Below are 18,048 nucleotides of genomic sequence, written 5' to 3'. Positions count from 1 at the left end.
TATACTTACTGTAGCTCTAAGGTTATGACTTACAATACTGTATAATATAAATAGGCCTAAAGAGGGTATATTGAATATAACAGTGGGCCCAGAATAGATCCTAGTGGAGTACCATATACAATATCATGTACCTCCAAACGGCGATCACCACAACTAACAATTAATTTTCTCCCTGTTAAAACAAACTAAATCCAACTTAGGACACTACCAGAGAGACTCACCTATTGTCTATCTATAAGAATACTGTGGTCTGTGTTGTCAAATGCTGCACTCAGGTCTAAGAGAACATGAACAGTTACTGTATGTGGCCTGTGTCCTCATTTACTTCTTTAACCAGTGCAGTTTCTGCACTATGATTTGTTCTAAATCCTGACTGAAAATTATCAGGAATAGAATGTTTGTTCAAGTAATAATTTAACTTCTGATGAAGAACAGAAGTGGAGGGTTTAAGTTGAGAAATTATTCTACGGAGCTCAGGTACACCTATTTGAGTGAAATTTAATTCACTACAAACAGCATGATGGGGATTGACATGATTGACTGGAGGAATATATTTTATTACATCTAATTTTGTTTGTTTTGTGTTTCAAAAAGCTACAAATGCCACACAAGTTTCACTAGAACTTTGCAGGAGATATTTCATTGAATGAGCTGGGTTTGGAAGATGATTAATAGTTGAGAATAAAACTCTTAGACTTCCAATATTATTATGTATTATTTTAAAGGAATAGGGCTGCTTCTTAAGTAAGACTGTTAAATTCAGTTATATGTACATTTAATATTTCATAGTGGATGGTTGGTTTAGTTTACCTCCATTTAGAGACACTCTCTGAGGTATTTTAGTGCTGGTGGATTTTTTAACAATTTTTTAGGAACCACTGTGTCAGCTGCAGTTCTCACCTTAGCATTCAAATATTTTACCATACTGGTTACATTGCTGACTGTATTACGGCAAACACTACTTTCAGACCGATTATTCAGAATTTTGGTAAATCTAGAGGCTGCTCTGTCATCAGAATATGTGCTGCTTTTTAGTTCTAGTTACCAATATTCCTGCATCTAAGAAAATTCAGAAATTATCAGGTATACCAATAGGCCTGTAGGCAGGCAGTGTGGTACAGTGGTTAAGGCTTTGGACTTCAAAATGTGAGGTTTTAGGTTCAAATCCTGCTACTTGACACTGTGTGACCCTGAGCAAGTCACTTGACCTGCCTGTGCTCCATTTGGGAAACCAAAAAAAATGTAATCAATTGTATCATATATTTTGTAAGTTGCCTTGAATAAAGATGTCAGCCAAATAAGTAAATGTCAAATATCCATGACCTGGCTCTCGTCAGTTTTTAGTTCTTTTGAAATTACTAAGTGCGTGTCCTCCATTATATATAGGCTACCTAACGTGCTGTCTAAGATTAAAAGAATGTTGTAAGTTCATAAGTTTTCTTGATTAAGGGTCACACTAGTTAGGCTTATGAAAACTGAAATCACCTACAATTCTTAAAATTCCTAATAAAAGGCGCATTATATTACAGAGGTCTATGAACAGTTAATATCAGAGATTGTGACATTTCTTGAATAACTATAGCAAGATACTTGAAAGATGTGAAAGTACTAAAACTGATGTCTTTACAGTTTAAATGGTTCAAGAAAATACTCACTACACCACTGCCTTTTTTACCTTGGTGAACCGAATGAACAAAGTTGGAATTCAATGGTGCTGCCATTGAGCCATGTTCCACTCACTGTAAAAAGGCCTATTTTTCTATCATTGATTATTAATGTAAAACATTTTACTGGTTAATGCTCTAATATTTAATAAACCCACATTTAAGATCTCGGAAGAGAAGAGTCTTTATCAGAGTGTTACAGCAGCTTGAAATGGTAATTAATTTATTCGAGTTTATACCACTTAGTCTGAAGGTTTTAGTTACGCAATGCTCTATTATTATAGTGTACATCTATAGGTGAACCCACCACAGAATTTTCTTTTTTAATTTTACTAGGGAGCTTCGCCCCCTGCTCGCTTTGCTCGGCAGCCCCCCCAGCCTGCTCTACGTGCCAGCCACTTAGCGTCTCTGGGAAGAAACACTACTTTTCCCTGATGGCAACATGAATTAGACGATCTTCAAGTCTCCGACTTAAAGTTTAAATCCGAACAATATATTCAATCTCTCTTCGCTTTTCCGTTATTTTATCGAGTAATAATTTCCGTTTGTTTGTGCGAATGCAGTCTTTTCTGTAATTTTTTTTGAGACTTTCGCAATTTTAGTGCTTTCATTATCTCTAACCTGCTCTGCATGTGTATTGCATCAACGTTTTTGAATTCTTTACGACGTTCTACCTTGTCATCTGCCCTTTTTCTTTTATTTCCGGCCCCGGATGTGGTTAAATCTCTTGGCACAAAGTCTTGTCTCACGGGACGTGAAAGTAACTCTCTGAAAAAGTCACGTCTCGTCTTAGGCTAAAAAGTCTTGTGTCATCCCAGGATTTTTTTTATTATAATAGAGAGATTTATTGAATTTATTAAAAGCATATACATTCCATACAATCAAGTCAAATTTAACAAAACTAAAATCAAATCAACCCCCATCCATGAGAAAGAGAGGAAGGCCAACAACCAGAGAAAAATTGTTAAAAGTAATGAAGAGAGAAAGGAGTCTTTTCCCCCAATATAAATGCTTATTCTAAAATGTTATTGATTAGGTCCTGCAAGGTTTTGAACAGATCCTATAAGGGAGAATTAGATTTTTTCCAATTTCAAACAATATATAACATCAGTTACCCACTGACTTAAAAGAGGTGGGCTAGGAATCTTCCATTTGAGCAAGACAAATCTGTGTGCCAATAGTGAAGTGAAGGCAGTTACAGTTTGTTTGTCCTTCTCTACTTTAGACCCATCTGGTAGTACACCAAACACAGCTGTTAGTGGATTAGGAGGGATTGAGACACCAAGGCTGTCTGATAGGCATTTCAAAATTTTCATCCAGAATGATGTTAATTTGGTGCACACCCAAAACATATGGCCCAATAAGGCTGGGGCTCGATTGCAATGTTTCTAATTTCTAATTTGGAAATAGTGGAAAAAATGTTTTGATGAAAGATGAAATTAAATTTAAAATTAACACATCTTAACATGGGATTATAGTTAACTTCAGGACTAAAACTGTGTAGACAAGAAAGGCTAACAGGATGTCTTAACAATTAACTGTGGGAAGTTATTTTGTTATTGGTATGGACAGTGAAGTCACTGTAAGACCGTTACATTCTCCCACTTACTGTACATCCATCCATTATCCAACCCGCTATATCCTTACTACAGGGTCACGGGGGTCTGCTGTAGCCAGTCCCAGCCAACACAGGGCACAAGGCAGGAAACAAACCCCAGGCAGGCGCCAGCCCACCGCAGCTTACTGTACATTCACTGTTTTTATTAATGGACAAATCCCACTTTGTATACCACTGTAATTGAAATTGTGTTAATACTTATCATTTCTTTGCTCATTAAAGCCTTGACCTTTGCACCCACAGCCAAATAACCTTCTAACTTAAAGAATAACTTTTATTGAACAGGTAGCTATCATTGCTGTTATCTGTGAGAATGAGGCTATTACTATACTGTATTAGGTGGCCATGTTGTCCAAAGTTACAGCTTTTTGTAAACATCTAAATCCTGTTAAAACCATTGATTAATTATAATACACTTTACCACATAAATTATTATCAGCTTCAGCAATACAATCTCATTCTTCCCTTGTTCCTGGGTTTTCATTGTTTCTTCACATTTCACAATTACTGATAAACCGTGGAATGCATTTATCACATTCAGCTAATAAACTGCTGATAATACAGTATCTTTTTGTAGCCTTAAAGTTAGTGATGTTGTCCCAATGTTTTATTTCTCTTTTCCCTTTATTTAATCACCCTAAATTTAGCCTGTAACCTCCTTAGCATTATGTTGACCACCAGAAAAACAAGTCAAAAAGTTAGATTTTTTTCAACAAGAAAAAATAGTCGTCTGCTGTCCACTGCTACACTGATGCAGATTTAGTACATGTCCTTCGTGAGATATGTTTGGAAACAGTCACCCATGTAAACCCCAACATCACACTGGGACAGTAGAAGCATGTTTCTTTGCAACACATTTATTATATTTTTTTATTGCTTGCACATGAGAGAGTAGTATATCAGTGTATGATCCTCACGATCGACTCTGCTCATAAGTTTATTGTAGGTTAATACAGCTCAAGGCTCACTGACTTTCCCTTGAAACAAAACATTGACAGTTGCTGCACTATGAACAGTGCTTAGGAGGCTAATGTCTTTCTTGTCCTTCTACTTGATATCAGTCATTTTACCTTTTCCCATGATGAAGCTCAATTCACTTGTCATCACCTTAGCTTGATTATACAACTTTTCAAATTCAGTTTTGCTCTAAAAGTGGCTTTGCATTTTTTCATTTACATGCCATTGTGGGTCTTTTTTGTTGAATGCAACAGTCTAGTCATGAATATTGATGAGTTACCATAGAGTGGCAAAATAAAAATCTTCATGACTTTTTGCAGCATGATATTATTTTATCCACTAGGTGGAAGCAGAATACTGTCCCAAGAGACACTTGAGATTAACCTTTTTTACATAGAATTACCAAGTAGGTTAATTATTGTGCTCAAATTTGGAGGCACAAAGATTTTGGTTTTTAAATATGACTAAAACTTTATACTTTTTTGCTGTGTTCTTAACCATCTTCAGCTTATCAAGTCTGTTTTTCAAGTTACTTTGTCTGCACCATCCTTACTCAACTCAGTAGATTATTCCTTCCCCGGTAAAGTTCATCTGTTTAATTAGGTGATTTTTTTCTTTATGCAGATGACATCCATGCATCCCTTAGTAATTCTCCATCACATACGCCTGAGGCTCTGGAACAGACCTATCTTTAAATTTGTCTGGCAGTGATATTGGAGGGGCTTTAATCTAAAACAGGGGTCCCCAACACCAGTCCTGGGGCCTCATGCATAAACGGTGCGGAAGCACAGAAATGTTGCGTAAGAACGTTTCCACGTTCAAATCGTGATTTATAAAACCTACACTTGGCGTAAAGCCACGCACATTTCCACGGTACCTCATACCCTGTCATATGCAAGTTCTCCGCTTGGTTTTGCAGACTGGCGGCAGCCAGCGTCAAAGCAGTGCTACTGTTCCTGTGTGGATACTCTTTATTTTCCTGATGCCGCTTTATAAATATACTGAAACTAACTGCATATTCTTTATTAGTGTAATGCATCTGATTGTAATTAACCTGTAACAATATAATGGTCCAAGGAATAGCCATAGTATTCCAAATACCATAACTGCTATAGCGTTGTTACTCTCATTGCACTTTTTTTTTCTTCTTTCAACTGCTCCCGTTAAGAGTTGCCACTGCAGATCATCTTTTTCCATATTATTCTCACTGCACCACTCAGAGTATTTATATCACTGTATCTGAGTGGGGAATCTCAGCAGCAGCTGATCAGAAAGAGAATTATCGGTATACAGCATCAAGCACATGCCTCGGCCACGGCAAAACATTTCAGAGACTTTCCTGTATTGACCTTGCGGTTCAGAAACAGTTTCATTCCAAGAACTTTAAACACAGTCCATCAAGTGCTCCTTGTAGAACTGTTTGTACTTAAGTACAATCACCTCAATGTAAACTTGCACTACAGTTATAATATTGCACAACCTGTGCCACTTTATAAAGCGCGTATTTACATATGATGACGATATCATTTTTAAGATGAAATGCAGCAAAATATGTTGATTATATTATATAGATAAAACTTTAACTTCATTTAAATAATCTGTATTGTTAATAATTAAACATGTGAGGACACGGTTCCGCAGCGCTACCTAGTTCACGGATCGATCCTACCTTGTTCTGTATGGGGCTGACGTGACACTGGAAGGATTGATGGATAGAATAATTAAACACGTACTACAAAGATATTTCAATGTTCCTTAAAAGTTTTGAAGAATCGTCATTGTAAGCTTACAGATGGCTTAATGTCTATTACAGAGCTGATTGTGTGGCAATTGGGTATTTGGAGAAAGAAAAGTAAGGACAGGAATTGGAGATTAGTACATTTGAAAGAAACAGTACTGCTACAATAATTTCATCGAAGTTCTCACACAATCACACATCGTGTTTCCCTCATTAATGACATGCTTTCACTCCTATCATCATGAAAAAGATATCATGTATCCATCTCAGTATTTTAATTATTCAGAGAGCTGTAATATCATGAATGTAATGGATTCTGTGTCCAGTCGGAGAAAGAGAAAAAAAAAGCACATAGTGATTCACACACACAGAGCAAAAGATCAAATACAAAATAAAGCATTTAACGTGCTACTTTAGTTACGATGGGATTTGAGAAACTAGTAAATTAAACATTTTTAAGATGAAGTTTATGATGTTCTACTTTAATGACAAAATAAACTATGTGATTAAAGTGGAAATTCTGAGATTGAAGTTAGCATTTCGTGCTTTTTTCCTACTGTGTGCCTTTTTTTTCTCTGTACCCTAATAAGCTTTCATATGACACTCAGACGGTGGGCTACGACTCGCCTTTTCACAGCAGCTTTGATATGTGACAATTTCTTTTTTATGTCGGGCACTGTGCGACTTTGTGAACTTGAGCTTTCAAGTTTCTCCAACACGCTATGTCACTCAATCAGCTTCCTTTTGTTGTTTATGCCACTGTTTAAACCAACAAATAGTATGTTTTTCTTTCCCTCCACTTGGTATTCGCTGAAATTGTTATATTTTCTCTCTTGCTTTTGCCATTGCCTTTTCACAGAACGCTGAGCTTAAAGGCTATTTATATTGATTTGCATATTCAAAGAGGCGTAATTCTGGGAGGAGATGGGGTGGGACAGAAGGCGCATGCACGTGCGTTACTTTTCACGCTGATCGGGATTTATGGAGCGGAAGAACGTGGAAGCGGGCGAACACACAGATTTATGCATCTGGATTTTTCTCTGCGTAAGCACATTTTGGCTCTTGTGTTTACATCATGTTATAGTGCGAATTCTAGGCACGACGTTATGCATGAGGTCCCTGGAGAGCCCCAGTGGCTGCAGGTTTTCCTTCTAAGTCTTTTCTTAACTTGTGACCTGTTTTTGCTGCAAATTAACTTTTTTTTAAATTAATTTTAATTTAATTGTTTTTAAGTTTTGTTCCTCTGAATTGCTTCATTTCTTTCCTTAAATGACACCCAAACAGAAATTAAATGTGAAGTGAGTGAGCCAACAGAAGACCAACTAAGTCAGGACCTCAAACTCCAACCAATTTCACTAACCAACCAGTTGCTTAATTAGGCTCCAGTTCCTGTTGTTAATTGAACCCGTTCTTTAATTCCATAGCTTGTTGCTGCTCTCATTACATTTCTGAAATTGTTGATTTTCTCTTTTCTAGCGTACTGTTAAAATGTTTTGTGGACCTGAGCAGATCAGCATTCCTGAGACCTTCATCTTTCTTTATTTTCAGATATTGTATGATGGACACAGTTTGATGGTCATATTTTGGCTCATTTTGTATCTCATTACTGTTTGCCAGCTAATTAAGGAAAACGAAACAATTAAGGGGTCTGAGTATTCAAGAGCAAGTCAATTAAAATAATTCAAAGTAAGTTAATTAGTAGCAAAAACAGGTCACTAATTAAGAAAAGGGTTAGAATGAAAACCTGCAGCCACTGGGGCCCTCCAGGACTAGAGTTGGGGAACCTTGATCTAAACTCTCTCACTTTAAGTTAACTAGACCTAATCTCTTTACCAATAATTTCCACTTTTTGTGTTGCAGCAGTGGATATAATTTTTTCTATAATATCTACTGGCAATTACTCCTATTTCTTAAAGACCATATCAAAATTTACAATGCCCCTATTTGTATTGTGAGTGCTTAGAGTTATATACTAGTCTGTAGTTTTTAGTGTCATGTTTGTTCTTTTAATTCCTCCAAAATCCATGCATCCATCCATCCATTTTCATAAATAAATTATTCTTAGTACATATTTGGCACACTACAAAATAATCGACCCAAGATGGGGTGGTTGAAGTCCTAAGTCCAAAGCCAAAACTAATATATGGAAAATTCATTTGCAATGAAAGAAGCCTTGTCTTAAGCATTTCTTTCTTTAACACTGTAGGGAAAAATGTTTCTTGGCTTAAGCCATATACCTCTATAGGGTGGTCCACATCTAATTATGCAATTTTCATTACACTTAACTTATTAAGTTTATTACATAGAAAATCACCCGAAAAATCCTGGACCATCGAGAAGTGTGCGAACTGACGACATGAAGAATCGTCTTTGTGCCAAACTGGAATCGTCCCCAAAAATCAAAGTCATCCAGACGATCTGGATCTACATAATTAGATCTGGACCACTCTGTATAAACAAGTGGAAACTTCACGATTCTTCTTTAAATTAGCAGCTTCAGTTCAAACCCATAGTTGACTGGCACATTCAAGTGTTGAGGAAGTTCCACTTTGCATGTCAGCAGAGGGAGGAACTACTTATGAAAGAGAATGAATAGACTTCACTGGGTAACAAAAGAATTGATCAGTGGTAACAGAGGACTGGATTTAACCCGCTTTTGTCCTGTTCAGTTTTCATGTTCTGTCACCTTTGTCCACTATCTCTCTGTAATTCCTTTTCATCACATCCCATTCTTGTTTCTTCAATGTCATCACAAAGTCTGAACACACTTGATTAAACATAAACAGATTGCTGGAACTGAAGCTCAATAATGTCGAAAAAGTTTGAGAATACTGATTGATTTACCTTAAGGTTTTAGCCTGTAAAATATTAGAAATAGATGTTTCATTTCAGTTTTCTGAATTGCTCATTTAATGCATATGCTTTGTATCTCTGTGTTTGTTGATGGTTCTCTTTTTAAATATTTTAAAGTAAATATGTGTGACTATTTCTATAGTCTTAAAAATACTTTTGCACAGGAGATACATTTAGATAAAATACAGCACATAACACATTTTCACGAGGGAACTCAGAATGACAAGAGCCCCATGTGAAGCTTGATTTATTAATATTGTAGTTTTTAGTCAAGAAAGATCTGCACCCGCTCTTGCAAGAATTAAGAATAAACATCTGGCTCTCAAATACAAATTCTATAGTGCTGAACTACACAACAGGGTCAGGTTACAGCTGAAGTGAATTAATTCTGGGAAAGGTCTGCCCTGCAAGTGTTTTAGTGGGTTAAGAGTCAAGGAATTATCAGCTGGAGCAAAAGCTGTTTCAGTAACGCTAAAGTGGAAAACCATGCACATTAACAGCTGGAGTGTACATGAGTCAAGCAAGTTTCATACATTTAATAAATTTTGCATGTTTTTATCAGATTGTACAGCATGATCTTAAATAAACTAATTCATTCATTGCTCATAAATAAATCTTTGGAGATGAATCTGAAATGTTCATATTCCAGCTTGTTAGCTGAGAGATTTAGGGTGTAAACATTTTAACACCAACTATATTTACTATAACATGAAATATACCATTTTAAAATAAATATATAGGTTTATGGGGTAATTTTTGTCATATATACAGAGTACAGTGCAACATGCAACACATCTCAGTTTTTCAGCATCACGATTAGTGAGTATAAACATCTTACCCCAAAACTTTTGTCTTCCTTAAATGAAAAATTTCAGAACCTACAGTATATATAGTATCTGCTCTTTCGTGATGTGATTAGGGCTCTCATGAAATATACTTGGCAGGGGTAGCGCTGCTGCCTCCCAGTAAGAAGACCTGTGTTCCCTTCCAGGGTCCTCCCTGCATGGACTTCACATGTTCTCCCTGTGTCTGCGTGGGTTTCCTCCGGTTGCTCCTTTTTCCTCCCACTACCTAAAGACATACAGGTTAGGTGCATTAGCGATCCTAAATTGTCCCTAGTGTGTGCTTGGTGTGTGTGTGTGTGTGTGCCCTGCCTGGGGCTTGTTCCTACCTTACGCTCTGTGCTGGCTGGGATAGGCTCCAGCAGACCCATGTGACCCTGTGTTAGGATATAGCGGGTTGGAGAATGACTGACTGACAAAAATATACTTGTAACAGGAGATGCCACACCAGAGTCCTGTCATGTTAAAAGAAAACTGTACGTTCTCTTTTCAGTGCTAATATATGATAATCCACCAGGCTAAAGGCCAGGGGTGTCCAGTTCCAATTCTGGAGAGCAGGTATCAGGTTTTCGTTCTAACCATTTTCTTAAATAGTTACCATTTTTTTCTGCTAGTTAACTTCTTTTGCCTAAATTTTAACTGAGTTGGCATTTAAGACTTGAACGTCTTAATTGTTACCTTTTTCTTTAGTTAGCAGCCAAACAATATGAAATACAAAATGAGCTAGCACATGACCAGCTAACCTGTGTCCATCATACAATATCTGAAAAGAAAGCAGCCATACCACATTCTCTATAGAACAAGTACTCCACCTGAAGCCAAGCATGTTTAGGCCCGGCCTGTACTTGGATGGGAAGCCATCTAGGAAAAGCTTGGGCTGCTGCTGGAAGAGGTGTTGGTGAGGCCAGCGGGAGGCGCTTACCCTGTGGTCTGAATGTGGATCACGATGCCCCAGTGCAGTGACGGAGACACTGTGCTGTAAAAAAGGCGCCATCTTTCGGATGAGACATAAAACTTTGGTCCCGACTCTCTGTTTTCATAAAAGATCCCACGGGCATCCTTTGTAAACAGCAGAGTGTATATGATGTTTGATGTTCAGGATAAACTGCTTGCATGGCCGAGTCTTCTGGCCCCTTAATCATCCCGTGTCTCTAATTTGTTGTCTCTCTCTCCTCACTTCACCACCTAACATTTAATGTGTGGTGAGTATACTGGCGCAAAATGGCTGCTGTCACATCATCCAGGTGGATGTGGTTGAAATGGCTCCCCACCCACTATGAAAAGCACTTTGGGTATCGAGAAAAGTGCTGTATAAATGTAAAGAATTATTAGTAACAGTAATGTTGATCTGCTTAGGTCCACAATACATTTTCAAAGGAAAACAGTTTTGGAAACAGTCGCCTGGTCAGCTGTTAGCTCACTTCACATCTCATTTTTTTTAGCTACCACATAAAGGATAAGTTTACAACTCAAAACATTCATTATTGAAGTGCAATTTTCTCTTAATGTCAGTCCAAATTTTGTTTAATTCCATTTATGTCCTGAGTTAGTCTGGCAGAGTGGCCTCTCATTTACAGCCTTTCTAATCTAATTTGATAAATTAATTAAAGTAATAATAATGAACCAATTGAAGCTGAGAGAGAGTTTATAATGGTCTTTTTCAATAAAGGTCAAATGTTTGAATAAAGTTAATTTGCAGTAACAAAAACTAAAACATAAAAATGTATACAATCACTTTTGAAGGTTTCATTCTCTTCTACAAAAGACTGACTGTTGAAGATAATTTAGAAAAATCAAGCACGTGCTGTAGTAAAACTACTCACAACGGCATGGCGTAATTATATTTTTGCCCTGAGGCTCCTTCTCTTCTGTGAATTAAAGTAAATATAAATAGTTTTTTTTTATTTTATTCTAACAGTTTAGATATTTTTTAATACATTGAAAATGTGTAGAAGTCAGTCGGTGATTTTCTAACCTGCTTAAACCAGACCAGGGTCACGGGTGGTGCTGGAGCCTGTCCCAGCTAGCAAAGGGTGCAAGGCAGGAACAAACCCTACACAAGGCGCCAGTCTATCACAGGGTAAACACATACACACACATACACGCTAGACCCAGAATATGCAAAATCCATGAAGGGAGGACCCGGGGCACAAACCTTTATAGGGAGCCAGCAGTGATGCCACTGTGCCAGCCTGGTATAAAAATAAGATCTTAATTTTAATGCTATTAATATTCTTGGCAAATATTAGTCAATGACATGATCAGAATGTAATGTTTTTCTTTACACATGCTAGACAGCAATTTTAGTTGGGTTTAATTAAGCTGATTGTCATTTGTTACTTACTGATACACAGACTAATGCAAAAAAACTTGTCCAAAGTTGGAGTTCCCATAAATGCTGAAGTGTTAATTAAAAATAACATTAAAGAGACTTGGGTTTGCATCCCTTGTCCTCCCTGGATGAAGTTTACATCTTCCACCATGTCTCCAGGTGCTCTGTTTTCCTCCCAGAGTCTAAAGACATGCAGGTCAGGTGAATTGACATTGCTAAACTGGCCATAGTGTGTGAGTGTGTTTATTGTGTTGGACTGGTATCGTGTGCAGAGATTGTTCCTGCCTTGTGCCCTATGCTTGCTGGGATAGGCTCCAGGCCCCTGACCTTGCTCAGGATTAAACAGCTTTAGAAAATGATTATGATACTTTTGCTCAAGTTAATCTTAAATACTGTCACACATGCATGCATAGAGGGCATCTTCAAGGCTTCTACTCTAGCTGTAATTCCACCTCAAACCACAGGTTGGCACTATCACTCACATTATTCCCTCTTGTATCCTCAGTTCAGAAGACCACAGGCCATTCTTCCACTTCCAGCCCAGGATGTATTTAAGACAGGGGATTTCAGCTCCGATCCTGGAGGTTTATTGTGCCTGCAGGTTTTCATTTTAAACATTTTCTTAATTAGTGACCATATTTTACTGCTAATTAACTTCTTTTGCCTTAATTGTGATTGACTTGCTATTTAAGAAACAGAATTCTTAATTGTTTCCATTTATTTTTAAATCGGCATTCAAACAATAAGACACAAAATGAGTCAGCACATGACCAGCTAACTTGTGTATGTCATACAATATCTGAAAACAAAGAAAGGTGAAGATTTTAGTAATGTTGATCTGCTTAGATCCATATAACATTTTGATGGTGGCCTTAGAAGGAAGAAAATTGGCCGTTTTGAAAATGCCTGCTATGGCAGAATGACAGCAACAATAAGCTATGGAATTAAATAATAAGTTGAATTAACAACAGGAGCCATCTAATTAAGAAACTTGCTAGAGTGAAATTGGTTGGAGTTTGAGGCCCCAACGTAGCTGGTCATCTGATGGCTCATTTCACATCTCATTTTTGTTTGCCATTTAATTGAAAAAATAAGCAATTTACAAGAACTCAGTCTTAAGAAATGAGGCAATTAAAATGAAGGAAAAAGAAGTCAATTAACAGCAGACATTGGTCACCGATGAAGAAACTGGCAGAAAGAAAAACCTGTGGACCTAACAATTTGAGGTAGACACCACTGCTGTAAGCACAGGGTTGGAGGGACATCAGAAGACACAGTAGAGTAGAGAGGTGAGACTATTGTTCAGTTAAGAGTGGTACCGTTGTTTTATTATTGTCATTACATATTTTATGTTTTCCTCCTGTTGTGTAACCTGCCTTATGCTCATACTTTTTATATATCAGCCTCACTATTCTTTATTTGGGTTCAAGGATGGCTCCAGAGTGCCTCTATTGTACTGACTGTGAAAAAGACGGCCAGTTCAAGTAATTAAAGAATGAGGATCAGCAGAAAGAACGTTATTAAAGGGCAAAGCAAGGGTCAAGACCAAAAGTCAAAAAGAGAGAAATGTCAAAGCCAAATTGTAAACCAAAAACTGAAGTCAAAAGACACTGCTTTGTTTTGAAATACCAATAATCAAAGTTCAAGGTAAGTAGTAAACAACATTTTGCCCAATCTCAGATACTTGTGACTTTCGTAGGCTGATCTTACAACGCGTTACAAGTAGCACAGCCCTGTTGCTTCATGTGAAATTCCCATGGAAACATATGATGTAAAGCCCACAAAAATAGTGTCGCCATTTCAAAACAAAATGGTGTTGGAAAAGACAGTAGAAACTATCAAACTTCAAAACTCAAACCAAAATTTTGATTGATGAATTGTATTTCTTGGGTGTCAAACCCTCCTAAACAACCCTAGGTGTAGCATTCCAACTTTAGGAAAACTCAAGAAAAATTTAAAAGATGTTTAAATCATATCGTCTACAATAAGTTGCACTGTGTATCAGTTAGAGGGACTTGCCTATAAGAATACACTTCAGCAATGAGCTTCACAATAATGTGTTTTTTTCCTCCCTCAGTCTATTGGAACACACATGCAACTCCTCCTAGGTCATTATATTGCTAGGTGTCAAGGTTCACTATAACATGTAGCCCTACATTGGCCCTAGATGTTCTCCACAGCTCCAGATATTAAGTGTATTTAAATAGCTAGGCATCCATATACCAATTCTGCATTCTCACTTAAGTGTGCAAGACATGCCAGCATATTAAAAACCTGTTAAGTATTCTTTAATCTAAAGCCACCCGTGAAGTCATCAAGTTATTTCTCTTCCAAACAAAATGTGACATGATAACATAATGTTAAGTGTAATTCACCTAATCCTACTACATGGCTTAAACATGCACACATTCACAGTAATCTAATACTTATGTGTGGCAAAGTGGGAGAAAAAACAGAGTAGCTGGAATAAAATCCATGCAGACAAGCATAACAGCCATGTTAACGATTTACACCAAGAATGCTTACCTGACAAGGCAGTAAGCCTAACCATCGTGCTGTCCTTAAAATCAAATAAAGCGTATTTTTGTAAAAACAGTTTATCTCATAGTGCAAATACAGATATACTGTATAATGAATTTACATGAAAATAGAGATGCACTTTGTAGGCTATCCATCATTTATGAGGACATTATAATTGTTACTTATATCATTTTCAACATGCAGTATCTATACTTATAAAAAGGTTACATGATGGTCCAGTGGGTAGCCCTGTGTCTTCAAGGATTAGTTGTCTTGGTTTCAAATCCCTTGCCTGCTTGTTGCCTGTGTGAAGGTTACATGTTCTCCCTGTGTCTGCATGGGTGTTCCTCCTGGTACTCCAGTATTCCTCTCACATCCACAAAGGCATGTTTATCAAGTTGTTTATTTTAATTTGGATCTGTGATTGTGTGTGAGAGTGGGTGTCCTCAAGGGGTGGCTCCTGTTGCTATCAGGATAAGCTCAGCCCCTGATCCTAAAATGGCCTAACTGGATTTGAGAATGTTGTTAATTTATTCACTAAAAACATATTTTCCCCAAATAAGCATACTTTTGAAAATGATCAGTTTTTGAGTCATTGTTTCTTAGATGATAATTCTTAATTTTTTTTAAAATATTTTTTCAACAGGAGGTAGAATTTGAGAGAGACAAAAATGCAGCCTTTGTACCTGAGAGCCCCAGCTCAGTAACACTTCCTCAGCTTGTTTGCTCAACACTCGCATCAACAACTTCCAGACCTATGCTTGCTTCAGTTCAGAGAAATGTGGTAAGATTTTATTTTCTGTATGAAAGCAATCACTATTAAGACTTATTCTGGTGGACTTATAGGTTCATATTTTATGGCTTTACTATTATTTAAAGAATCAATAATTACAATTTGACATGGACTTGGTTTGGCATTTAAATCAGCTTTGTTTCACTTCCTGAAGCTAAAAATGCAGTGCCTGATAACAAAATCAGCTTGAACTAATTAACTTCATACCATATGAACGATTTTGTAATTTTAGGGAATAATGTAGCCACACAATGGGGAGATTCTGCAACTTCTGGCATCTTGGCCATATGATGTTGCCCAGACCTTCAAGTTGGAACAGGGACAGAAATCTGTGACTGGTAAATTTCTGTTATTGAAAAAACCAAAATACCCTGTATCCATTACACGGTTGGAGTTCCACACAATTTATTCTTAGGATTCGCACTCATTTTTAATTTAGAAAAAAAAATGTAGGGCAAAGGCATAGCCAGGATGGCAGAGGGCAGAATATAAACCAACGTAAGGCGTCCAGGACTGGGAGAGGCATTAAAATAGGAGAAGAGATCAGTATTTGAGAGCAGACAAATAGATAGATAGATAGATAGAGAGTATCTATCTATCTATCTATCTATCTATCTATCTATCTATCTATCTATCTATATATGAAAGAAAGCAGAGAACACTACATATGACCTATGCATGTGTTAGACGTACAGGATTTGCATAAATGCAGAAAAGCTAGTACAGAAAAGAGAAAGTGGTGGCCTAGATAGAAGCTGGCAATGTTTCTCCAGGGAGCTAAAAGATAGACAACTCAGCAGGCACCAGTAGTGCATGTCTTTCTCCTATGAGAATAAGTCAAACCACAGAGAGGAGCAAATAGTTGCAAGACCACTTGGCAGGAATATGTTAAAGTACATTGATTTTTTTTTTTTTATAAAGGAAGGCAGATTATGTGCTATACAATGGAGACCCCACTCTTTAACGGGGGAAAAAGACTCAGGGTTGCAGGGACACTAGGGTTGGTAGGGGGAAATTCTAACTTGGTATCTATGGAGCAAAAATAGTTTTAATTTATTATTCTCATATGACAGAAAAGCCCCATTTTTAGCAGCCATTCCTTCAATGTCCTAATGGTCAACTCCCTTAGCTTATCCTTAATTAAACACTATGGGGCTCCGCCCCCTGCTTGCTTCGTTTGCCCACCCCCGGGTTTGGTTTACCAGATATGCAAATTAAAGAGATTCTTATTTTTAGGGGAATTGTTACATATGCATTATTTTCACTTTTACTTTAAAACTTTTGTAAAAACAATACTGTACTTGTCCTTTATTTCTGGCCCTGGGCGTGATTAAATCTCTTTCTCTAATGATGAATAACACTGTTCGCATTGTGAAGGGGGCAGCTGAACGCACGCTAAGGAGAAGCGGTTGGATCATCTGCTGGCTTGTTGCTGCTGGCGAGCTGCGTATTCTGCTTGTCTCGCAGCACATCAACCATTTCAAAGCCTGTACAGCAGCTGTCCTTTTTCCACTTCGTGTCTCTGCCACTCATGTTGTGAAGTGGTGGGGTGGGGGGGGGTGGAGTTTTGGCTGAACGCATGCTAAAGAGCAGTGGTTGGATCATCTGATGGCTTGCTGCTGCTGGCGAAGTGCATGTTCTGCATGTTGCTTGTCGTTGTTTTAAGAACTGGGAGCACATGAAGCGTGTCTGCCAAAAGCATTCCAACTGCTAGGTTAGATGTCCATGAACTTAAATGTTGTCTCACTGCCTTGTCTTGTGTGACATTAAAGTGTCTCTCACGGGACATCAAATTGTCTTCTGAGAAGATCACGTCTCGTCTCCCTTCCAAGATTTTTTTTTTATAATAGAGAGATGCATAAATGCTAATTGGTTATTAGAGAAACCTTTTTGTAATTGCATTACCTGTCATTCTGTTCATGTGGGTTGCAAGGTATTTCAATTCCTAAAGTTCAGTTCTGGGTTTGAAAATGGGCAAAGTGAAACAGCTTCCTCAAGAAACATGCCATTCCAAAGTGGGGGAAGGCCGAGATGCACAACTGCATAACAGAATAAGGATATCAGAGTGTGTATCTTGTGAAACAAATACCTTACAGATCCTCAGTTAGCTTATTCCTTATTGACATGCTAAATACCAGTGTAATTTGCAGCTGAAAAAAGATGACACCAGGGTGCTAACCATAATACACTTCCTCAGCCATCCTCATCCAATTACTGTGTTCCTTTGTTTGTTTTGATATTTTAATTTTATTTGCCAGTTTCAGATATGGTCCTTTCTGTCAAAGTCTGCTTCTTAGGCCAGCATCCTATAGTTATGTTTTCTCTGTTTTGTATCTGGGCCTTATTCTTCTCTTTCTATCCTGGTTAGATCGAGTTCACTCAATTTTCTTAAGTCAGTAACAGGCAGCTTTGTATGAAATCTTCAGTTTCTTGCCAATCTATTAAATGGGATAACTTTCTTTCTGAAAAAAAAAGTTTCTTTTGAAAGCTGCTTCATTTTGCCCATTTTCAAACCCACAGCTGGACTTTAGGAATTCCAGCACCTTGAAATGGAAGTGAATAGAGTAACATGTTTCAGCTCTGCTAATGCAATTACAGAGGTTTCTCTAATAATCAATTAGCATTTCAAATAACTAACTAAGGATAAGCTAAGGGAGTTTACCATTTGAAAATGTTGCATGATTGGGTGCTGATGTCTGTGGCCGAGACCATCTCTAAAGCCATGGCTAAC

At 37.5% G+C, this 18,048-nt stretch overlaps 1 protein-coding gene across 1 annotated transcript in view; it reads left to right on the top strand.

The window, feature by feature from the left end:
* Positions 1–18,048, top strand: part of LOC120527467 (rho GTPase-activating protein 7-like) — a 349,930-nt gene that overhangs the window by 110,181 nt on the left and 221,701 nt on the right. The window contains exon 4 of the mRNA XM_039750907.1: positions 15,171–15,308. Within this exon, the coding sequence (XP_039606841.1) occupies positions 15,171–15,308 (138 nt within the window). The remainder of the gene's footprint in view (positions 1–15,170; positions 15,309–18,048) is intronic.

The sequence above is a fragment of the Polypterus senegalus genome, chromosome 4 (genome assembly GCF_016835505.1).
Source record: "Polypterus senegalus isolate Bchr_013 chromosome 4, ASM1683550v1, whole genome shotgun sequence".
Classification (NCBI taxonomy): Eukaryota; Metazoa; Chordata; class Cladistia; order Polypteriformes; family Polypteridae; genus Polypterus; species Polypterus senegalus.
This window is presented reverse-complemented; position numbering and strand designations above follow the sequence as displayed.